This window comes from Argentina anserina, chromosome 4, assembly GCF_933775445.1.
Source record: "Argentina anserina chromosome 4, drPotAnse1.1, whole genome shotgun sequence".
Taxonomy (NCBI): Eukaryota; Viridiplantae; Streptophyta; class Magnoliopsida; order Rosales; family Rosaceae; genus Argentina; species Argentina anserina.
The window spans coordinates 10,348,054-10,371,709 of NC_065875.1; the positions used below are offsets into that span (position 1 = coordinate 10,348,054).

Genomic DNA, 23,656 nt, shown 5'->3' on the forward strand with positions numbered 1-23,656 from the left:
GAAATTATAATTTTACTAAGTTACCTTGATTAAAAAGTAAAACTGTTAAAATCATTTAGTAAAATGGAAACTTAGGTTAAACCGTAAAATAATAAAATTAAATAGTAAACAGTAACTTTTCTGTCAAGGGCAGTTTAGTAATTTCACATGGGCAGTAAAATAGTAAAATAGTAAAAGAGTAAGTTTAGCTCGGTTAAAATCCCAAATTTCATCCTTATCTCTCCGATCATAAATCCGACCACAAAATCACCTCCGATCTCTTCTAACTCGACAAGCATTACAAACTTAGCTTCATCAACAACACAAACACCAAAACGCGAACAAGAAATTGAAAGGTTCGCTTGCTACCTCAACGAACTGAAATCAATGAAGTCGGCAGAGCTACACCTCCTTCAAAGGCTTCTCGGAAGCATGCTACTGCCCAGAAATTCTACATTCTCGTCCAAGATCAACTGTAGGGACATTGAGGATGGGTTTTCGGCAAGGGAACCAAGGTATGGAAAAGAGAATTGGCATTAAGCTTTACTCATGCAACATGATCGAAGAATCGAAATTAGAATCTTGGAAGAGAAATCGGGCTCACCACATGAGTTTGGGAGGACTAGCTTGGACTGAGAAGCTCGTCGGAGGTCCAAATCGATGCTAGGAGGACGACGACGTCACAGTGGCCAAACCCAGAAAAGTGAACTTCAAATTAGTTTCTGATTTGAACAAATTTGAGATAGAATCGGATTGGGTTTCAAGGATAAAGCTTTTGGCTTACCAGAGAGTGACCAAAGAAGCTCGCCCGAGTTGCCGGAAAATCATTGAAGACATCTCACTGCCTCTATTTTGATCTCACCAAAATCAAGGATGAATGGAGGATTGAGAGGCATGGTTTGGAAGAGAATGAAGAGATGGTCATGAGGTGAGGATGCATGTTGCAATCCTTGCCGGACTACGGCGGCGTGACGCTGAGAGAGGCAGATGGCGATGCGGTCTCGGTGGAGGCTTTTGCGCCTTTGTTGAAGTGCTGAGAAAATGAGAGAGAGAGAGAGAGAGAAAAGAGAGGTAAAAGAAAGATAACTTGGGCCCGGGGCTTGGGCTCAGGTCAAGTTGAAGAAGGCTGGGCTCCAAAAACAAATATCCAACAGAAAATTACTTTTCAAACAAAACACTTTAGAAAATCGTTAAAACAAAATTGGGCGTCAGAAAAATATTCCGGGAACACTTCCAAGTTCGTGACGACATGTAGTCTAATAACGACGTATTAAACTACGTTTTCGACACTTAACATAAATATCGATTAATTTCTCCTAAAGTGTCGGTAATCGAGATTAAAAATCTCGGGTTTTACAGGTATCGGTGTCGCTCCATCTTCCACCAAGAAAGTACATCCAAGTCTACCAAACTATCGAGTCTTACCTCATCCAAATACTTTCTCAGTTCAGTCTTCATCCATATGCCCTTTTTCTAAAATCTAGAATGTGCATACCATCATGCTTCTTCATCAAATTTCTAGACTAGGAAACCAACTCCAACTGTTCCTTTCAAAATAATCTAACTTTGCTCATAAATCAAACTCCAGCCTATTGCAAACCGTAATACAACACTAAGTAACTAAACTCAGTAAAAAAATATAAGCAGGTTTGGAAAGACTATTTGAGGAAAGGGAACAAAAAAATATTATTGTTGACAATTAAACAACATGATATGTCAAATTTGTATTTACAAAATTTCTCATACACTAAGCTTGGAACAACTTCATGAAAACTTTTCCAGATTTAGAAAAGCAATTCAAGTTTCAATAAAGGGTTCAGTTTACAGTTCACATAAATCATATCATTTCCACTAATATACTACACATTAATCCTTCTTCATCTCATACCACCAATCAACATCAATATCCTTGGACAAGATATATGTAAGGAATGTTGCAAATATACAAGCACATAAACAACAACATACATGTCGATCATGCGATGCTCAAACTATTGATCAATGTTCCTCCAGCAACACTTCCCTCGGCTTGGCATCCCCAAAATGGTTTAATTTTGGCCTTGGCCTTGGCTTTTGGACTAGAATCCAAGTCTTCTGCCAAATTCTAATAATCTTAACTCTGTCCATTAATAGAACACAGTCAAACTCAACAAATCACACTTGTAAAATAAAATCCACATGGCCAGATCAATTTAAGTAAAAAATTAAAAATTCAGTGGCAAGAGATACAGATTTGAATTTTGGGGTTGTCAATGGAACCTTGATGTTTTGCTTCATAGAGATGAGATTGAACTAATGGACGTCGTGGGAGATGAGATTGAACCATTCATGCTTACTTACTTAGCAATGAAAAAGATGAAAAAGAACTGTAGAAGTGTGTCCAACAATTCGAGTTTGGTTTTAGAAACTTAAAATTCTCTATATTCCATTAGTAGGTTTTATTTTGGTTAACGTGTTCAACGGGTTTGCATGACAAATTTTGATGTGCTTTCCTATGCCGGGTTTAGTTTGGCACTTTCAAAAAATGGGCGGGCTCGTGGGAGTTTTTGTCCGGTGAGTTTTGTGCGGGTAGTGGGCTAGCAAGCTTAATTGCCACGTCTAAATTTTTCTATAAGACATGTATTATTTGTTTGTACGTAGTCTCATCTAGACGTTGTAAGTTTTCGAGGCAAGAGAATCCCAAATGGGGATGATATCGTTGATTTGTAGTCTCATCCAAACGTTGTATTATTTGTTATGCATATCACGTGTTTCGTGAATCTCAAATCCTTAATAATGTCTGAAACTCTGGATGTGAATATAGATTGTTTTTCGTAAATTTAGGATCGAAGAAAACCTTGATGGCAAATGAAGATGTAGAGGTCTGGATGAGACCTTAGCAGGCTCCCTTTCTTTTGACACCCACATCTAGCCCAGAGCTTATATATATGAGCCGGTATGTGGTTGCAAGAATGTCTATCTAAACATATAACATAAATCATATGTTTAAACATGAATCATATGTATATGTATATGTATATGTATATGTGATTATGTATTAATAAATAGATATAAATAAAACTACAGCAACAAACAAAAATAATAATAATTATGTTAAAATTCCTTCAAATGATAAACGTGCTCGATCATCAACTTTTTTTTTCTTTCTAATCGATCTCATCAACTCTAGTTGAATGAAAAACCTAATTGGGGAATCTGATTTTCAATCCAATTATAAAACCCACGCTTAGATCGGTGTATGTCGACGGTATGAGGAAAAAGATATTCAAACCAATAATAAAGTACATACTGATCTCTCCATACGGTAAGAATCCTTCCATTGACATATATTAAAAAAACTGTGCACGTATATAATAAAATGATATTTAAACTGATGTAATACTCATGATAAAAGCATTTTTGTTTTACTTGCAAGTAGATTGACCGACTTGCACCCACCTAAATAATAGTTTTTCAAAAACAGTCTAGACCAAATATACCCCAAATTATTACATGAAACATTTATTTTCACTATCTTTTCGCCTCTAAACCCCCCATAAACATTGAACTTGCATTGCACATAATGTTGGCTTGTTTTTTAGGGTCTGGATACAATGCAACCAGTATTGATTCTAGATGGAAAATCTAAGCTGGTGAGTTTAAACCCTGTTGAAACCTAGATTTAGTTTCATTGTCAAAAGGTCTAGTATTGGTATTTGTTTTGGTTTAAGGGACATCAGATGCAAATCGATGGTCATATGAATCCAAATTCAATACTGGTTTTTAGTATGAGAGGTCCTGATTCTAGACAAATTCCAAACCCTAACCCCAAATCTATCTCAAGAATATGAATTCCAAATCCTAGAATTTACTCTTTGGTTTCCGTAGAGATGATGTGTGGAAAATAGAGGTAAAGCAACCGGGGGGGGGGGGGGGAGGCAGATGAAGTTTGTAAATGGGTCATTCGTTGGTGCTTACGTTCTTTGTTTTGACGGACGCGTCCACTGGCGCCTTTATAGCTTCCTCGACTGACACAAGGTTCTTGGTTATATTTCGGAGGAAATCTTTCAATATCAAACTTGTGATATGCTGAATAGGGTTCTTGACCGATAGGAGAATGATTTTCCATGTGGGTTACTAGATCTTGAGCATGTGTTGCTGGAGGATAACTCTCTAGTTATTCCCAAGCTTGGCACTGGGGTGGAGGACTAAAACAATGCGGAGATGACTATATATATATATATATATATATATTATTATTATGGAGAGTATAACTAAACATTTTTCTCTTAGTTTTCGAAAATAAAGGCTCTTGGATAGAACATGATGATTTCTTATATTAGTCAAGTTGAGCATTCCTCGACTCAATCATGAACAATTTCTCGCTCTCTATTTTCATCCTCTACTTCAAAACTAGGTGCAGCAGGTGTTAACGTCCGTGGAGTTTATTAGAGATACAAAGGGGATGAGATACTTTAGGATATGATTATCATGCCATGAGAGCATGCATTTGACTTGTTTGATAAACTTGTATATGCAAAATTAAAAGCAGCTATTGTCGAAATAGGAAGATAGTGGTAATGTAACACCTCGAATTAGTCAATATTACATCTACCCCATGCCTTCCACATATGCTTTATATTGGGATCGTTCCGTAGTGCCAACTATCCAACTTCCTCCAAGCGGTAATGTAACACCTCGAATTAGGCTCACTCATATGCCCGTGTTTACTTATTTTGAATTGTGGTTTGAATATAACATAGTATTTCAATTCACAACCATTCAGACTCTATTCCTGACATTTTCACTTCAAGACTTCCACAGAGGGCCTGTTACCTGTAAAATGTTAGAAGGCTTCTTCCACATGTAAGCTTGATATGTGGAAACAATTTTCAATTTTAGTGTACCTCGAGTCCTCTTCGAATGTTTATTTAATTCTAGTAAAAACTTATACAAAAGTCTTAACTATGTGTTGCTATGACTATTGTGTTAATTTTACTATAATTTGTTCGATAACCACATTATGGACCATGCCAGGCTTCTTCGATCAGCATACCCCATATATGGGGTTCTCTCCTTCATGCAGCTGGATTAATAAAATTAAGATTTTAAATTGTGCTAAACCATCATCGATCTCATAAATCTTAAAATCTTCTTCCTCCCGTTACCAGTATTTCAGATAAACGACTCCTATTAAACTCAGAGAGAGAGAGAGAGAGAGAGAGAGAGAGAGAGAGAGAGAGAGAGAGAGAGAGAGAGAGAGAGAGGGTTCTTCGCTCCTTCCTGCCTGTCTCTTTTCTTTTTTAATTCTTTTTTCTCCCCCCTACCTATAACCTATTTCCTTCCTTGTCTTTTTTCCTTTGTTGGTTTGGTCGATCCTTCCAGATTACATGTCCATACTTTCTATAATTATTTTATTTATCTATAAATATATATATATATATATATTTTATATTAGAGCATGTATATACAAATTCGACATGTACTTGCACACATTATGCCGTTAAGTTGTCATATGATAGACACTCATACAAACTAGAAAGTCATCTATAGTAGTGAACATCACATTTTGGCAAATACTAACTTGAGTCATTGATTTTTTTAATAATTAAAACAAATTATCACATGTAACCATTGACTGTGGTGGTTGTTGGATATTCAGTTGTGACCATAATTGAGTATGGAAGCAAATTTGCCGACCACCCAAACTTTGCCCACCCTCCTAAATCTACGACACATGTCTTCTTATTTAACTATGGTTAAGTGATAATAATTTATAACAATAAAATTATCTTTATCTTTATGTTCAAGTAAAAATTACAATTAATTATGATTAGTGTTATAAATTTATATTGATAACTATGGTTAAAACATGATTAAATAAGAGGAATAAGAAGACACATGACGTAGATTTAGGAGGGTGGGCATGGGTGGATAAAGTTTGGGTGGTTGGTAAATTTTATTCCATTGAGTATGTGAAGAAGATGCGGGAGAAAAATAACACATTAGGTATCACACTCCCTCCCTCCCTTTTAATTTAGAAAAAAAAATTAAATTTGTAAGTTGTTTTGTTAATCGAAAGTTCAATCCGTTTTTATATATCTCAGTAGACAGTATACAGATAAAACATCTGAAAAGTGCCATCAATAAGAATTACTCCCTATGACTATCAAGCATCTAGCCGCACCCGAGTCCATTACAACCAAAACTACATTCACCTTGAAGACCGTTTATAGTGCAGATTTAGTAGACTTGGCACACTTATAACCTTGAATAAAGAGTAACGAACAATTAAGGTGTCAGCTTGGCTTGATTCATAACTAGAATCCCGTCACGATCATAAAGACCTAATCTAACTAGATAAAACCATTTGAAAAAAATTGAGGCCCAACCAAACATAGAGCTACAACCCAAACCCAAAAAAGCCTAGACGTGGTAATATTGAGGAAGGGGCCACATGCATCTCCTTGACGTGGGGAATAGAAAGCTCCTCCACCGCAGCTTTAATGGTGGTGGCTTCGCATCTTCGCACGCAATCTTCTAAGATTGAAGAAGGTTGATCAATAGAAAACTTTCACCAACTAGATTTTATTGAGTGGCAACCATGAGAGACAACCCAACTCTGGTTCGTCGTCCACAATCTACCAAAAGCCACCGCTATGCTGAAGAGGTTCCGTTGGATCTTCAAGGCCCGCTGGATCTGATATCCATATCATCCTCCGTCCATGAGCGTTGAAGAGGAAAAGCCAAAGCATCCAATTGGGTAAACCACAAAAGAAATATGGATATCCCAAGAGCTAAATATATACCCAATTGTGTTGCCGTGAGGGAATGGTGAGGAAAGGAAGGCAGACCCACCCTTCCCAATATGAGATTTATTGCCAACGTGTGGTGAATTTTTTTATCCATCACCGTCAAAAGATGTCGACGGTGTCCATAGGGTTTCTCATGTGAGAGAGAGCGACATCATATATATATTGGATTTTTTGTTTATTTTAACTTATTTTATATATTTAAGGACTGCATGTTTAAGATAAGATATTCTAAATAACTAGGTGGAGAAATGTTATTCACACCCCCTATGTATTGAATACACATCCCTTTTTTAGCAAATTTGTTTCCTTCATCTTCTAATTTTGGCCATAATTTTGTCCTCCGGTGATTGATTTGAGCGTGGTTGGTACCGTTGGAAAGATCTCACTCTCCTCTTTCGTTTGATACCATACACACTCCGAACCGACCACCATACAAGGATCAGTAACCTTCGTAAGGGGTTGTTGCTGTCCATAGTGGTGCTCCAAGCTATTCCGGCGAAATCAGAGACTAAACCTCCCTAATTCTAATTATTCTTTTCATTTTGAGCATAATCATACCAACATCCTTTGAATTTTAACATGATTTCGCTTACTTAGACATTTATCTCAACATGTCACACTAACTGTCACATTACCTATCACACTCTATATCACACTAACTGTTACATGCATTGTTTGTCATACTACCTGTCATATTCCCTGTCACATTACCTGTCATACTGCTTTTTGTGACTATGTTATGACAAGAAGATATGCAAAAACAAAAAGAAGAATGACTAGAAATAACAAACTTTTGTTTTTGTTATGCGATGTTGAACTTCTCAAATCAACTCATGCGATCAAAATATCGACATTAATGTTGTCGTACAGAACACCACCATTCACACAAACAATGTTTTGTGACAAGAGATGTGACGGATAATGTGACATGTAAATTACACTTGTAGCTGTGACAAGTAATGTGATGAGTAGTGTGACAGGTAAACTATGATAATCACACTATCAGCCACACTACTAGTCACACCTACTAGTCATACTATCAGTCACACTAAAGGGTAATGTGATGGGAAGTGTGACGGATAATGTAACTGGTAGATCGGAGGTATGGTACCAGATCAAAAACACAAGAAGTATGACGTTGAATAGTCACAATTTGTCAAAAAAATTACCTAATTTCCGACGTGGGCACCCATAAAACTGTTCTGGGACCCATGAGTAAATACGCCACCAAAACTTAGCTTCTGACGGCCACGCCGACAACACAAGGGAGCAACTTAGAACAACATCAATAGCAACGTCATCCTTCACCACCTTCCCTCCCACCGAAACCTCCTTCTTCGCCAAGTCGGAGCAAGATTTTTTGTGCCTCCGACGTCAGTATTAAAATGGATTTTTTAAATATAAAAAACCCGTATTTTTTTCTTATACAATATTGGCATCTATTTATACAGTAACTTACAAAAAGAGTCTTATATCAAAGGTTGGGCCCTCTGTAACAAAAGAAAAATATTGTAGGGGCATTTATGTCAAGGTAGGCACGTCATGGCACTGATTTTAGTTGAGGTGAAAATCGGAAGGGTCAAAAGGGAGAAGAAGCCAATTTAAGGAAGTGAAGACGGTATCGGAGCTTTGATCTTGTTCCTACTCAAAAGGTACACGCTTCCGCGATTTCGGGTTTAAATCGATTATTGTCTTGTAAGATTACTTCAAATTTCCTTCTTTCAATGTTGTTTCCCTTCAACTCTCCGCAATTTCACGTTTGATTGATGATTTAGTTGAGTTTCTCTCATCAATTTTGCCTCCTCTATTTCCGGCCAAACGGGGACACAATTAGGGTTCTTGAGTCATCTTATCTGCGTTCAATATTGGTATTATTATTACTGCTGCTGGATTAGCTTGGATCACTGGGTGTTAATCTGTGTTTACCTAGACTATGCCGTTATTTTCGAAATATGCAACAATCCAATTTATCCACAAGTGAATACTATATTGTTGGCTACTTGTGTTTCTGAACCATCATAAGAATGTGACTTAAATGTTTATGTGGTTAATGGATGTATTTTCAATGACTTTGTTTAGGAAATTCAGATAAACAGATGGAACAGTCACTGAGCTCTCTTGCATACAAGGGTTCTATACCTGAAGCAATCACTGAAGCAAAGAAGCAGAGGAAACTTTTTGTCGTTTACATTTCAGGTTACTGCGCTTCTTCATTTGTGTTCATTTTGCCTAGAGTAGTTGGAACATGGATTTATTTATTTATTTTTAATTCTGTTGTGGAATGGGGTTGTGGGTCAATAAATTAGGTCTTCCGTCTGCTCGGTACATTAATGCAGGCGATTATAACTAAAGTCACTTTTTATCCAGTGATTGGAGATTGATTCAAAATAAATGTATATAGTTTATTTGTTCAGATTGTGATTTGCACATGATGTACTGATGTTTTTTTTTTATTGTAAGAGTGATGTGATCCAAGAAGTATGTTAAAATTTATGGATGAAGAGAAATTTGATCTTCACTAGGGAAGTGAAATCACCTAGAAGTACCTATTATTTTGTTTCCAAGTTTTTAGACCTTTGTGAGTAAAGGTAATTGCCCGATTAACATTGTCTGATTTCCTTTCTTTTCCCTTTGTAAAACAAATATGTTAAGTTACACTCATGCTACTTATCACAACGATTTGGAAGTTCCTTCTCAACCATAGGAGGACTTTTTGGCGAAGCATTTCACCTTATAGAAACTTTGAAAATTAACTCGAGTTAAAAGTACTCTTATGTGCTTCTAACAAACTGATATGTAACGGATGGACTTCTGCTTACAGTAGCAATTTTAAATGCGCCCGTAATTCTAATGTGCAGTTTGCTCACTTTGACACACTTTTCAAAAAAGCAAGGCACTCACTTTAATTGATTTGAATTATAATTATCTTGGTTATTTAAATTTTTTATTATGTGTTCACTTGTTTCAGGTCAAGATTCTGAGTCTAGTAGTTTGGAACATACCACATGGACTGATGTAAAGGTAAGGTTTTATTCTCCGTTCCTTTTATCTCGCTGTTATATATCACGTAATCTAAATAAAATAAAATTCTGTTAATGTTAACTTAATCTTAAACATTTAGGTTGGAGACTCTGTATCAAAGTACTGCATCTTATTGCATCTGCTTGAAGAAAGCACTGATGCTACCAACTTTTCTGCAATATGTATCCTTTTACACAGAAAATCACTGTGTACATGTATTCCCTTAGAGTTCAGATGTTAGCCTGCTTAGCTATTGGTCCCTAGCTGTTAACAAAAATATCTGAACTCAAAGAAGAATAATACATGTTGAGCAGATTAGTTATCATAATATCATCTCAAAATTTTAAAATGAACTAATTGCTCAGATTTCATTACACTCTGTCACTCTGACTGTTTATTTTTATTTTTATTTTCTTTGATTCTTTCATTTTGGGAGGATTGTGTGCATGATATTTCTACTGTGTACCTTATTCTGTCTCCAGTCACCAAGCCTTGGGCACATAGAATGGCCATGCAGTATCTCAGTGTCTCATTCAGTGATTTATATGAATCCTTCTGGTGAATTACTGAATTTCGATTTACGGCCCAAACTCTGATCAACCAAATATCAACTGGCTGGCAACCCCCTCCTTTTTTCTTCCATATAGGCGACCAGTCCAACCACGCTGAGTACCTTATTAGAAGTTTACTTATTCATTGTCATGCTTAAGTTGGAAAGTTGTAAGAAATTTTAAATATCTTACATAGTGGTCTACTGCGGCTTCCTTTTGCAATTGCATTTATTACCTGCATTCTTCCTCATTTAATCCGACTGCCCTAGTAATCCCAAAGATACAATATGTAATGCTCTCCATCCTTACGGGGAGTTTTAAACAACCACAAAGTCCAATATCAACTGGTTTTATCTTTTGTTACTTGAGGACCTTATCTTCTAGAGTTATAGTCGAAGAAAACTTTTTTTATTTTTGTCATCTGCCTTGGAAACTTTATTTTGTGAAATATTTTTGTTTGTTTTTGACTTAAGGAATTATTTGCCAACCTAATTCATGGTTTCTGTATGCATGTAATCTGTGATACGTGCTGTTTTTGATCTTTAATGTACTAATGCAGGATCACATGTTATAGTTTTTCCCCTTTTTTTCTAAATAGTATACCTGAATCTATGTTTTATTATGGATATAACCATCGACCCTTATCATTATGGTCTTATTGTCCCGACAGAAAACCTACTGAAATGCAGGAACGAGGATAAGCCATGAAAGATGCTATTTTTCTTTTGGTAAATTGAGTGGTCACTAGTTTCATGGTTACTTGTTATGTTATGCTTCCTTGTGATATTGTCTGTTCAACTGTAACATTTTGGACATGACATTGGCACACCAACAATCTGTTAATGTTTTAGCTTATTTTAAATATTTGAAAGTCAATGCTATCCTTGCATCAATCTGACACAGACCCACAGAAATCAGTACCATGTATAACAGCTATTGGATTCAATGGTGTACAACTTTGGCAAAATGGTATCATTTATGAGTCCTTTAAAAATGAAAATAAAATCTTAGTGCAACACATAAGAGTACGCTGAGATTATTATTTTTTCCTTTCTAGAGGGTTTTGTCAGTGCTGACGTTCTGGCTTCCAGTTTAGAGAAGGTGTGGTTGAGTCTACAGATCCAGGTACTCATATTTATTTATTTATTTATTTATTTATTTATTTATTTATTTTTCCAGTCAGTCATATATTGAAGTATCAAATTTACTTTAAGATACATTGATACGTCGGCAACAGATTTTGATTTTGACCTCTGTCTATAGTAACCCATCTTTACCATATTTTCTGCTCCATGTCATTGTTTCTCCAAAGTCCAAACCTTTTTTAGTTTACTGTAGTTTTCAGCTACTTGATGGAACATTCTGATGTATTATACAGAAGATAGATGGTCACATTTCTAGGATTTTCTTGGATGACTTTAGATTCTGATCTGGGCTTGGTTTGGTCCGTTCATACTTATAGGTCATCATAGGAAGTGTCATATTCACTTTGAGAAACGTGTTTTTTTTCATCAAATCAATATTGATTTTGGCTTTTACTTTTGCCCATGTATTGGGGTTGTTTCTTGTTTTACATGTAATTCATTGTGAAAATTAACTGTTGTATACATTCTATTTTATATTGATGTAATTGCTCATATTGCTCGGGTAATCTTAATATTCTTCTTTCTAATTTAAACTTATCAACATGGACAGTAATATGAAATAATAATTCTCTTGTTTCTTTTCTTCATTATTCTGTTTGCCACCTGCATATGCTAAGTGGTTGCAATATCAAATTAACATCCTTTTGGAATTATAGCTCATTGTGCACTAGGTGGGAAACAGTAGTCTGCCCATTTTAACTGACAGCATAATTTGCTGGCCCTCTGTATCATGTCTCTATGTTCTAGATCTCTCTCAATCAGTTTAATTTTAACAGATTCATTGACTAGTCTATCCTATAATCAACTGTAGGAGACAACTGCAACTGTTCTGAGTGCAGCTCTTGCTTCAAAGAAATCTGAACCATCTGCTTCCGGGATTCCTACTCCGGCCTCAACTGGTGGAAGTTCCTTGAGTGCAGCTTCTCTCTCTGATCAAGGGAGTTCTTCAAGTACGGTTGTTACATTGCCTTTAATAGCGGAAAATGGTCAATTACAAGGGGCTGTGGAGGTCGCCCCTAACATGATAAAAAAAAGTGAAGTTCGTGAATGCGAATTTGAGGTATATACTATAGCTTGACTTTACTGCATCATTAAGTGTGGGACAAACAAGAAGTAGTAATTGTGATGGCACTTTACATGATGCTCCTTTTTTTATTTGACACCAATAGGGTAAAAGCAAGGATATAAGTGACATGACATCATCAAAACCAGTTTATGCTAATGAGGAAGTTGGGGAAAAACAGTCCAGCAGCTCTTCCACTGAAGCTGGCCAAGAATCGGAGGATGTTGACATAAATGAGAGCAAGAATGGAGGTGATCATATTTCTTCCATTACTGACGGTATAAGCTCCAGAGGGATGACAGTTGATCAATCCATCTTGATAGGAGGTTCACAAGCATCTGGTGTTGTAGAAACTGAAACTTTGAAGGTAGGGACCAGTGAAGCTGAAGATGAAGAGACGTTAGCATTAGAGCATTGCACAAAGGTAACTAAATCAAGTGATTCTCAATACCCTAGAGAAATCAATGTTAAACAATCTGGTGTCATGGGAGGAGCTTCAGAAGCATCTAGTATTGAAGAAAATGAAGCTGCGCAAGCTGTCAAGGGTGAAGCTGAAGACATTAAGAAGGTAATTAAATCAAGTGACACTTATTTGAATATCCGATTACCCGATGGTACCAGTTTGCAAGAAATGTTTTCTGTGACAAGCACTTTGAGAATTGTCAAGGAGTATGTTGATCAACACCAAGGAAGTGGTATTGGTAGTTTTGACCTTGCCATCCCTTATCCTCGCAAGGTATTCACTGAGCAAGGTAAGACATGCTGGATACATCTTAACTACTTTTTCATGTCTTTAGAAATAACTTTCATTATTTATTTGAAACTTTGAAACGGAGTGGTCCTTATATATATACAAGTGCAAAATAAATTTGGTGTTGATTTTCACATGTTCAATGGACATAATTATAAATGTATACATTTTTGTTCAAATTAGATTATTATATTGTATCCTCTCTCTCTCTCTTAATAATGTAGGATATCTTTTGTTGTCTGATACGTACTTTCTTACATGGTCAAACTGTAATTGTCTATGTCGTACCTTCCCGATTGACAATTGTTAGAATTTTCGTTCTGAATTGTCAAATGCTAGAATAGATTTCTTGCTCTTGTTGTTTCTCTTGCTACAATGCTATAATATGCTGAGGTGCCATCCTTCTCATTGCCAATTTTTTTCCTTGAAACATAAAAAATTGAACAAGAAAAAATGAATGAGAACTGAGAATATAGGCATAACAATTGCACTATTGTAATTCATAGTTGATTCAAAATTGTGTATTAAATATCATGAATGACATAATGATTTGTATTTTCATTTAGATCTAGGTAAATCATTATCTGAGTTGGACCTGTATGGTAGACAAGCATTGATAGTGGTTCCGCATCAGCAAGGGACTGGTTACCTCAGAGGGAGATCTTCACTCGCAGACCAAGCAGTTTCAAGAAATGCTGTCAATACCCCAGATGGAAGCAACGGGAGCTACTTTTCTTATGTGAAGAGAGTATTGTCTTTCATAAATCCCCTTTCTTATCTAGGTGGCAGTGCTAGCCCATCAAGTTCAGGAGAGCAACCCCAAAATGACATGCGGCAATATAGTGAGTATTCTTCTTCCGCAAAACCTAAATATCTCTTACATTTTTTTTTTGTTTATCAATATAAACAACTCAAAGAGAAGACTGTACCTCTTGATCAAATGGTATTTGGCCTCTTGCATTCGTGTTAGGTCTTCCATTTGTTCCTTTTAGGAGTTTATATCTGATGACTGTCGAGTCTGCAGAAGTGTAGGTGCCCAAAGCCACACGAGTAAGAAAAGATTATTTATTGCAAATATAGTTCAGCCAAAGTGTTGTGTCCAATGGCGAAGTTTCCACAAATTGTAATGTGTATGGGAAAATAATAAATAAATATAAATTTATAAGGCTCTGCCGACTTTTACGGAGTAGGTTGCTAGTTTTTCTTAAATGTCAATAAATTTGTCTAATTTCTGTCAATAACTTCTCTGTTTAATGAATGTCTCTCTAGGAAAACTGATTTTTTAATTTTATTTTGGTAGCATTTTGTATATATACTGAAACTATCAATTTTCTTGTGTTATTAGGCCCAAATCCTACACTAGGAAATAACTCAACCCAAAGCACGTCTGAAAGTGGTAGAACCGAAGGGACTCGCAAACGGCCACCAGCATCTCGTTTTGGGAGTAACATTCACACACTGAAGCATGATGAAGATGATGAACGATTCAGTGATAGAAACAAGTTCTGGAATGGTAATTCTACACAGTATGGTGGCAATGACGACAGCAAATAATATTGCATTCTTGTTTGTTATACAATACTTATGTCTAGTCACTAGTCGACTTGTAATTAATTTGACATGGATTCCAAACTTTCAAGTTCTGGCTGTGAATGAGTCAAATTACTTACTCCATGCCATGAGTTGAATAGTGTACTGATTTAAGATAAACGTCTCGTGGAGCTGTAGTAAATATTCTTGGTGAAATAGTAGTAGATAATAGCGGAAAGTTCTGATGGCATTAACACTTTTCTTTTCCATATTGTAATATCGAATTCTTTTCTATTCGCACAGAACGGGTTGCAAAAATAAATTCTTCCCAGGACATTTTCTGAATGTCTCTTCCTAATCTCCACCAATTTCAGTGCAAACTCTATAATTCAGGTTTCAACGGTGATTTATACTGTATTTTCATTCTCTATAAATGGGTTTAGCACCATCTTTTGTACTGATCTTTAGGTTGAACAAATTAATCAAGGTAAAGATATGTACTAAGCTTATGATGAGGCCGTCACAAATAAACCAGTAAAACCCATGACCAATAACAGTGGTGACAATTGTTGGGTGTTGGCCTGCTCATCGCATAACGAGCCATATGGGTGATCTTAATCGGCATCAAATCTCTTCGAGTACCAATGCTGCTTCCACAGCCTGCTCAGTTGGGATCTTCGTCTCCGAGCTAGAACAAGTAAACAGAAACAGACATGACACACGAAGAAAGCAAAGAAGAAGAGCTCGAATTTCAATTGGCACAAGATTGTCAAGGACTCGAGGAGACTTGAGGCTCAGAAGGTGATGATCGCTCTGAGCAGCCAGCTGATATAACTTCCTTGAGGACTATCACAACATTTTACGTAATTACGTACCACTTTGGCAAGGATCCATTTAAACAAAAGTTTGCACGGTGCACATGTCGCCACAACTATATATTCTGGCATATCAACATTTGAGTTCTACTTTACTGCTTAGTCCTCGCCCGGTTATCCACACAATAGATCGAAACTCGTACATATATGTTGCAGCAACGTTAACAAATTCCGGTGACCACAGCCGATCGATATGAGAGTCTGAGAAGCATCACTTCCAAAAGCAATTGTATTGAACAACACGAGCATATATACAAGATGAGCACACTGATGGTAAGCTACTGAAAGAATGGAATCAGAATTGCCATGCAAAGTTGGGGGACTTGGGGGCATGTACGTCCTCTCTGGAATAGTTTCCTCCGTAGATCCTCGATCTTTCTGAACTCATCACTATTCGATCACTAGCTATAACAAGGCCACTGAAGTTCTCGTTAATTGACATCATCATCAACACCGGGCTTCCTCGTACGTGCTGGCCGTGCTCGATGATAGAGTTTGCTGTGTCTGGTAATGCTCCCTGTGCAACATTCACCCTTTAGTCGGACGAGGATAACATCAACACAACGTACAGATGTATAAGGGTGATCAGGAGTCAGGACATCGACCCTCCGACGCTCAAGTTGGATTTACTGGATATTCATAATTTGCTACTTTCTGTAACAAATACGCAAAATGGATTTAGCAGCTGAACGGGTGGGGTTGTTTGTTTATGGGGTTTCACATTTGAAAGAATACCAAAAATGAAAAATAAATAGTCGTCAGTAGACAGTAATATTAGATTAGCAAGGCTCAAACAAATTTGGCTAAACATTTAGTAAACTACTTGTTTCCCGTAGTTGATATTGTAAAGTGGCTGCACATTTAGCTAATTTGAGTTCAAGATGTCTGGTTTTCGGGGGTTTGTTTGTATCCTGCCATTGTGGTACCAGTCAAGGTTCTAAAAAACGCTAGGCGTTAATCGGGCGGACAGCTAAAAACCAGCGCCTAGAGGATTAATCGGGGATTAATCGGATCAAAATTGAGACGGTCAAGGGTCTCCGGGCGCCTAGGCGCCGCCTAGGCGGGGATTTTTAGAACATTGCCGACTACCAGCTTCAACCATTCAAGCCGAGTTGTTTGGCCTAATATTGTATGTCCCTGAGTCCGGCCTGATCTTTAGAAACTGGAACCTTTCTAACCTCACAATTCACACATCGATGCCTGTATTTTGTAGTATGTCGCTTCAGAGAAGATGCTTGGGTAGCACATATTAGTTATGATGATGATTTTGAAATTGGTAAAGGACTTCTCAAGTTCAGTTGTCCGGTTTGCGAGATTGTTGTAGGGATGATAGTGATATAGTAGAGAGCTACTCAACAATGCAGCTGGGGCACATGCACAATCTTAATCGCCCTAAAACAAATACTGGGGCTTTATATTTCGTGCTGTTTTACAGTTCATAACGTAATCGATAACCTCATTTAGAAACACACAAGATGAAGCAAACATCTACATCCAGTGAAGAACGTATCCACCAAACCCAACACCAGAAATCAATTTATGACTGGAAAAATTGTGACCAATATTCAGCTCCAGCAACAAACTCAGCAATGACAATAAACCAACCCTACATATCATATCCAATCTCATATACGAAAAATAAAAAATAATATATATCTTTGAAGCTTATGATGATATCTGCAGGTAATTGAAACCAGAATGTATCGAGGATGCAGAAAGTCCAAACTTGATTCACGACTCTGGAGCTGGTGCAGGTGGCTTTAGAAGCGGTTGAAGAGCCTTAACAACAATGCTCATATTTGGCCGGAATTCAGCTTCATATTGTACACACAAAGCTGCCACAGCTGCTAGCTGCATCACCGACAAAATGAGAACCATTGTCAGCTGCCATGTTAAGTCAAAACCAACACATAAAGTACACATTTTAATAAAAAGTGAATGTTAAGTCAAAACCAACACATGAATGTCAGTCATTGTGCAAGAGAAAGAACCTTTGCGACTCCTTTGGGAGGATATTCTCCTTTCAGCTTAGGATCTACACATTGCTTAACCTTATCTTCACTCAATCTTGGAGTAGCCTTTACAAAAAGAGGGAGTAATTCAGGTCAAATGAAACGTAAAACAGAAAAGAACCTAATATTTCTCCAAGCAAGCAAGCAAGCAGAGAGACTCACCCAAGTCACAAGACTCTGCTGTCCACGTGGCATTGTATGATCAACAGGTTTTCTCCCAGTCAGAAGCTCTAGAAGAACTACTCCAAAACTGTACACATCACTCTTCTGTGTCAATTGACCAGTCATTGCATACCTGCAAAACAAATTTATGAGTTAAAATTATGTACAATAGATCATACCTACAATCCTTAATAACAAAGGAAAATGAAGTTAATGGCATGCGGAAGTGGTCCCCTGAAGTGCATTTACATTAGAGGTGCTTATGGAAACATCTAAATTTCACAACAGTTGCTCACGGTGCATAGTGAGTAATTGACTAAACAGCATGCTCCACATATAATACGAGTTGTCCTAGATATTACATCTACAATCATCAAAGTGTAATGAAACTGTATACCAACACAAGTCATTGAGAAGAACCTGTCAACTCAAATACTTTATTTGGTCTACCTATTGACCATTTATAAGTAGTGAATTAATGTCTATGTTGGGATGAGGGTATACAATTTGAGGGACTGCCCACTAAGTTTTTAAGTTCCTTTTTCATAGTAAAAGTATATAGTTTCCTAAGAAAAGCAACAATAAAAATAACACATTAGTACTGGAAAAAAATGCAAAAGGTTCTAATTATTCCTTCCCCGATTAGCTGGATGCATTTACCCATAAAATTCTATGACCTTTATATGCATCAATGTCATAGGCCAACAAACAATAAATCATCCAAGACTTGTAAAAATCAGATGCATTTTACCACCAAATTGCCTTTTAGAGCCACAGTGGCTCACTGTCTGAACTTATCTAACCCTGAAAATTTAATGTACAACAACTTGGCCAAAAAGCTACAGGAACTTTCAATAATAAAAAAACTAGACATCACTAGTTTAACATGGATAATCATAGACCTTCATGAATGCCAGCCATAGACCACCAGGAAATGTAGGGTCCATGAAATCAATAGAAAATTTCCTTTCAGCTCAAGGTTCTCAAGATAGCAATTTCCCAGTAATCCGATTGCTTCTCAGAAAGTGGAAAAAGGTTTAAAGAGATACAACACACAACCAGATATCCAAGACTGCTGCCAACCACCACCACCCATTTCTTCCAGTCAGTAGCAATAATTGTTTTAAAGGCCACCCATTTCTTCTGGTGGCTACAAGTGAATAGCAAGGATTGTTTGAAAGGAATCACACCAAGTTTCCTGTTTTAATATATTTCAATGGCAATGTGCAAACAATTTGAGTTGCAACTTTCCGAAATTTCCAAGATGAATACTATTTTGCCAAACAGTACAAACAGCAAAACACAGATTTCAATGTGCATTTGAGCAACTGATTTAAACATCATGAATGTGCGGCAGTACAACTTGGCAGAGGATGCTGACCTCCAATATGGTAGGTCCACGAGATATTGAGCAACATCTGGACCTTAACAGTGTGGAAGAGAAAGAAAGAGAAAGAGAAGAGACGGCAGTTGCTTAAGATTCCGGTAGCTGCTAGGTTAGAAAGATGTTGGAGCCAAGTGACAATATTGGAAATTATTCAAAAGGAAGATCTGAGGCATGTCACTGGCATAAGGTAACCTAGACGCATGTCTAAAGAAGTAGAAGTAGAACATACTGCCCAACACAGCCTCTTACAATGTATACTGTCATATACTTTGACCTAAAAATATCCTGTCAGAAGCTAGGGTCTGAACTAAACAAACAAGCAGAAGCAGCAGAAACCGTACTACCATAAGCTATATGTAAACCTCACACAAATAGAAAGCAAGTTCCAGAACTTACTCTGGAGCATGATAGCCAAAAGTTCCCAAAACTCGAGTGGAATGAAGACGAGCAGCCATATCAGGAGCTTGATTTGAAAGATTAAAATCTGCTATCTTGGCTTTGAAATCTTCAAAAAGAAGTACATTACTAGATCTGATATCTCTATGTATAATAGGAGGTTGAACCTTCTCATGCAAGTATTCCAAACCCCTCGCTGCATCAACTGCAATTCTCACACGCTGCATCCAGTCAAGTGTTGGACCAGGTTGTGCTCCTTGAACTCCCTTTCTACCTATAATTGCAATCAGATTCAAGTCAATGAACACAATTTTCACATCAAGTGAACCTAGACGCAAAATTTAATAGGAAAAGATTGCAGACCATGCAATATATCATGCAGAGAACCCATGGTGGCAAACTCATATGCAAGAACCCGCAGACTTCCTTCAACACAGTAACCAAGCAACTCAACAAGATTGTCGTGCCTCAGTCTAGAAACCATGGAAACCTTGAAAAAAAATGACAACGATGAGTCAGATTGACTAAAAAAACAAATCAATATTCAGTTGTGGTTCAGATAATACTTCAAGTCGAAGGAGACTCAAACAGACCTGGGTCAGAAACTCGACATTTGACTCAGGCTCAGATGCAACGTCAAGCTTCTTGACGGCAACAGCTTTACCATCCTCCATGCTTGCATAATATACTCTCCCGTATGACCCTTCACCGATCAGTGACTTAGATCCAAAATTGTCAGTCTTCTCTTTCAGCTCCTCCAGTGACAACGGAGGGACTTCGATAGGTGGTGCAGCCTTCTGTACATCAGCCTTCAGAGGAGTGGGAACCTTAGAGCTCTTGTGGTTCCCTAAAATGGAAAAGGTGAACACAATTTTAAGTACAAACAAAACAAATAAAGAAGTATATAAGCTGAGAATGCCCAAAATTCAGAAAAAAAGTGGTAGTTCTTAGCTCTTGTCCTCTAAAAGACACAAGACACCACCACTATGTTTTTCCTACTTTGTTCTGAATTAAAATTATTGTAGAAGGAAACAGAGATAAAGTTAACAAGACAAAAATAGAATTATATATATAAATATATAAATGGCACTGGCTGACAACAGAAAGCTACCACATTTGTTACAACTCATACAAAAAGAGAAACCACTGGCCAAAAATATAACAGCTCATAAAAAAAATCTAATCTCAGAAGGGAAACAAAAACTGCAGCACTAATCAATGATAGCAGATAACAGAAACATGCATTGAAACATTATTATTATTTGGAAATGAACATGCATTGAAACATAAATATAAAAAAGTATTTGAACCAAACTTTCGTATCAAAGTGTTGTACTTCAGCAGCAGGATTCGAGATGAATTATTGACATCAGCAATATTCAGAAGTTTCATTTAATTCACAGATTGATTTATTTCTGGCCCCTCAAGCTCAAAACTTCAAAGTGAAATGTCAGCAACACAGTTTGTCATTTGGAGTCCACAGTCAAACCGTATGCATGCACAACTATCAAGTGACCTGTTAATGGATTGTGGCCAGCTAGCCTGATGTAACCAGGGTACTAACATTATATTGAAATCTGAACCCACTTTCATTCTGACAGGCATTGGTTGTCATTATTGAATTTGGCTTATCAAAAGAATTTAAACTCTAACTAGAGTATATTTAAATAATGATTACTGAAAGATGACATAAAAGTATAGTACTATAACCATGATTTTAACAAAGTTATGGAACTCCTACACAGATCCTTCTGATTTTGCTTTCTCCATTTAAAACAAAAAAGGGAAGGTAAGAGAATATTACCATCTCCATAACTCCCTGGGCTTTTCAGGTGTTCACTTTCATGTGATGGATATGACTCCTCCACATGACAAGAACAACAAAGCCACCTGCGCATCCTGGCTTTCTTCCTCAAATATAAATCGTCGTCAACGCTTGCGTTCTCAAGTCTTACAAAGTAACCAGGGGGAGGGGCATGTGACTACATTGTGCCAGAGAGAACTAGTTAAAAATGAGCAAAACAAAAATTGCAATATTTGGACATAGTGGCAAAGTGCTCAAGTAGGGATTACAATCCGTGAAACAAAAAAACTAGAATGCAATTCAGATAATCAAGTTGGATTCAAGTATGGCTCTAGAGATTAGAAAGTTCACTAGAACTGCCAGATACAGTGTGTAAGACACTGGATTTCTCTCTTCATGCCTTTGACTCTAAATATGCAGCAAGTATATAGTCCACAAAAAGATACCTTTTCCGAAACATCCAAAACATTTTTCGAGAATACTATCACAACACCACGGATCTTTACCCCCCCCCCCCCCCCCCCCCCCAAAAAAAAACAATCTAGCATTCACTTGCAAAGGGTAAATGTGAAACAATCTGGCCGAAACGATAACTTTGAATACTGTTAATTAACGACATAACATAATGAAACAAAGTAAGGTCTCTGACCTAGAGTATCATAAGCTCTCATCATGGAACAATATATGCACAACATATGATCAAACAACACAATTGCATTCGAAATGCGATTTCTTTTGCACACAAATAAATAAAAGTAATAAATTCCAATTGTGGGCACACACTCTCTCTCTCTCTCTCTCTCTCTCTCATACAGATCATCAGAACAATAGAAACATACCCAATGATTCTTACCACTAAACCACGGCTACGACAGTCTCTGCCCTCCATAAACACGAATTTCGAACGCAGAAAATTGACCAAAACCAATCAACCAAAGGAAGAAAAGCAAAAACCCAAGCACAAATTGATCCCAATTCTTCGATTAACCAAAGAAGAAGCAAACCCCCAAAGATTGAAGTATCGAAAGATGGAATCTTTCCTCGGAATTGATGTGAAAACGAAACAAGGGTTAAAGAAGAAGAAGAAAAAGCGAATAGGGTGGATGAAATTCAGCCCCAGATCACAAACCGAATTTCCAGGCAATAAGGAACAATACAACAACGCAATGCAACCAAAATTAAAACACAGAAAAAGAAGAAAAAAACAATAAAAGAGAAAAAAAAAACTATAAGAAGGAAAATGGTACCTGTGAATGTATGTGTGTGTGTCTCTCTCTTGTCTGTCTCTGTTTTAGGGTTTGTGAGATTAGTTGACAGGTGGGATTTGAGAGAGGGGAGTTTGGTTGGCTCTGCTGGTTGCTTTAGTTGGTTTTTTAGGAATGGGTTCTAGGCTGGACAGATAGATATCATAGTTGTTCTTTTCCAAATATTTTTATTTTTAGTAAAACTCATGATGCCATCACTTTCTCTCTCCTCCAATATTTTCTTATTTTAAATTGGAATTTTATGAGATGGTCTATTTATATTTTATTTATTTTTGTTCTTGAATTCTTTTTTTTTTTTTTTCAAAATGCAACAACTGTGATACAATGATAGTATCTTGTTTACTTTATCATCAAGATTTGGCTCGGGCGGTGGAAAAAAAGGAGAAGGGAACTTTTGATTGCTGACAACTATTGAATGATTTGAACCTAAGTATTATTTGTCTAGGATGAGAAATTTTGAAAAATGATCAGTTTTAGGCACCTAAAATGATTTTTTACCATCTTTTTCTAAACTAATGAAAGATGACCATATTTAGAGAGGAAAAGTCTTAACTATCCTTGCTAGACTTCTAATTTCTTTAGTCATATATAGCTCTCAATCGCAAAAGAGTTCTTATGAAAACACTCATATGCTTCCAGTGTGCTGATGTCCCTTCTTCCCTGAAGGATATTACTGTTGCCTAATAGAATGCATCGATAAAGTTATTTGTCATCAGTCATCAAGACGAACTAGTCAATGATCCATATTCCCAATGTAATTGTTGATTGAAAGTGGCTGGTTAAAAAAATCATCTCACAATCAAATGATGGATAAAACCCAATAACAAACCAAATAACGAGAAGGCCAATAACCAAAAGCCTATAATTCCTTGCTAACCCTTCATAGTTGTTGATCCTTCATCCTGCATCGATCCTTTTATC

General features: G+C 36.9%; 2 protein-coding genes and 1 long non-coding RNA gene across 6 annotated transcripts; 1 reads left to right on the forward strand and 2 right to left on the reverse strand.

The window, feature by feature from the left end:
* Positions 1-210: 210 nt before the first annotated feature.
* Positions 211-906, reverse strand: LOC126791902 (uncharacterized). Its single transcript, XR_007671881.1, has 3 exons — positions 764-906; positions 584-642; positions 211-452 (listed from the first exon to the last, which is right to left on the reverse strand). It is a non-coding gene; the product is annotated as an uncharacterized LOC126791902 (long non-coding RNA).
* A 7,431-nt stretch (positions 907-8,337) lies between these two features.
* Positions 8,338-15,198, forward strand: LOC126791234 (plant UBX domain-containing protein 11). Of its 2 annotated transcripts, XM_050517655.1 has the most exons (11): positions 8,338-8,425; positions 8,853-8,969; positions 9,742-9,794; positions 9,895-9,976; positions 11,249-11,314; positions 11,403-11,470; positions 12,302-12,550; positions 12,660-13,305; positions 13,871-14,146; positions 14,650-14,868; positions 14,920-15,198. In XM_050517655.1, the coding sequence occupies exons 2-10, from the start codon at positions 8,870-8,872 to the stop codon at positions 14,856-14,858; spliced, it is 1,749 nt and encodes a 582-aa protein (XP_050373612.1). In that variant the 5' UTR covers positions 8,338-8,425; positions 8,853-8,869; the 3' UTR covers positions 14,859-14,868; positions 14,920-15,198. The 2 variants fall into 2 exon arrangements, with proteins under 2 accessions (XP_050373612.1, XP_050373611.1); XM_050517654.1 differs by having other exon boundaries at positions 14,650-15,198.
* Positions 15,199-17,216: 2,018 nt separating this feature from the next.
* LOC126792791 (PTI1-like tyrosine-protein kinase 3) lies at positions 17,217-22,853 on the reverse strand. Of its 3 annotated transcripts, none has more exons than XM_050519268.1 (8): positions 22,718-22,853; positions 21,471-21,648; positions 20,260-20,513; positions 20,030-20,156; positions 19,667-19,940; positions 17,884-18,016; positions 17,701-17,787; positions 17,217-17,560 (listed from the first exon to the last, which is right to left on the reverse strand). In XM_050519268.1, the coding sequence occupies exons 2-8, from the start codon at positions 21,562-21,564 to the stop codon at positions 17,441-17,443; spliced, it is 1,089 nt and encodes a 362-aa protein (XP_050375225.1). In that variant the 5' UTR covers positions 21,565-21,648; positions 22,718-22,853; the 3' UTR covers positions 17,217-17,440. The 3 variants fall into 3 exon arrangements, with proteins under 3 accessions (XP_050375225.1, XP_050375224.1, XP_050375226.1); XM_050519267.1 differs by lacking the exon at positions 22,718-22,853 and adding an exon at positions 22,324-22,638; XM_050519269.1 differs by lacking the exon at positions 22,718-22,853 and adding an exon at positions 22,310-22,638.
* Between the last annotated feature and the right edge of the window lie 803 nt (positions 22,854-23,656).

What these genes read in the sequence shown, in the direction of transcription:
- LOC126791234 (XM_050517654.1), top strand. Translation starts at nt 8,870, where the DNA reads ATGGAACAGTCACTGAGCTCTCTTGCATACAAGGGTTCTATACCTGAA. An exon ending in TGTACAACTTTGGCAAAATG is followed by an intron (nt 11,315 to 11,402) that starts GTATCATTTATG and finishes TTTCCTTTCTAG; the next exon opens with AGGGTTTTGTCAGTGCTGAC. An exon ending in CAAGGTATTCACTGAGCAAG is followed by an intron (nt 13,306 to 13,870) that starts GTAAGACATGCT and finishes ATTTTCATTTAG; the next exon opens with ATCTAGGTAAATCATTATCT.
- LOC126792791 (XM_050519267.1), bottom strand. Translation starts at nt 22,359, where the DNA reads ATGGAGGGCAGAGACTGTCGTAGCCGTGGTTTAGTG. An exon ending in GTCGTAGCCGTGGTTTAGTG is followed by an intron (nt 21,649 to 22,323) that starts GTAAGAATCATT and finishes GGCACAATGTAG; the next exon opens with TCACATGCCCCTCCCCCTGG. An exon ending in TCTGCATGATATATTGCATG is followed by an intron (nt 19,941 to 20,029) that starts GTCTGCAATCTT and finishes TTGCAATTATAG; the next exon opens with GTAGAAAGGGAGTTCAAGGA.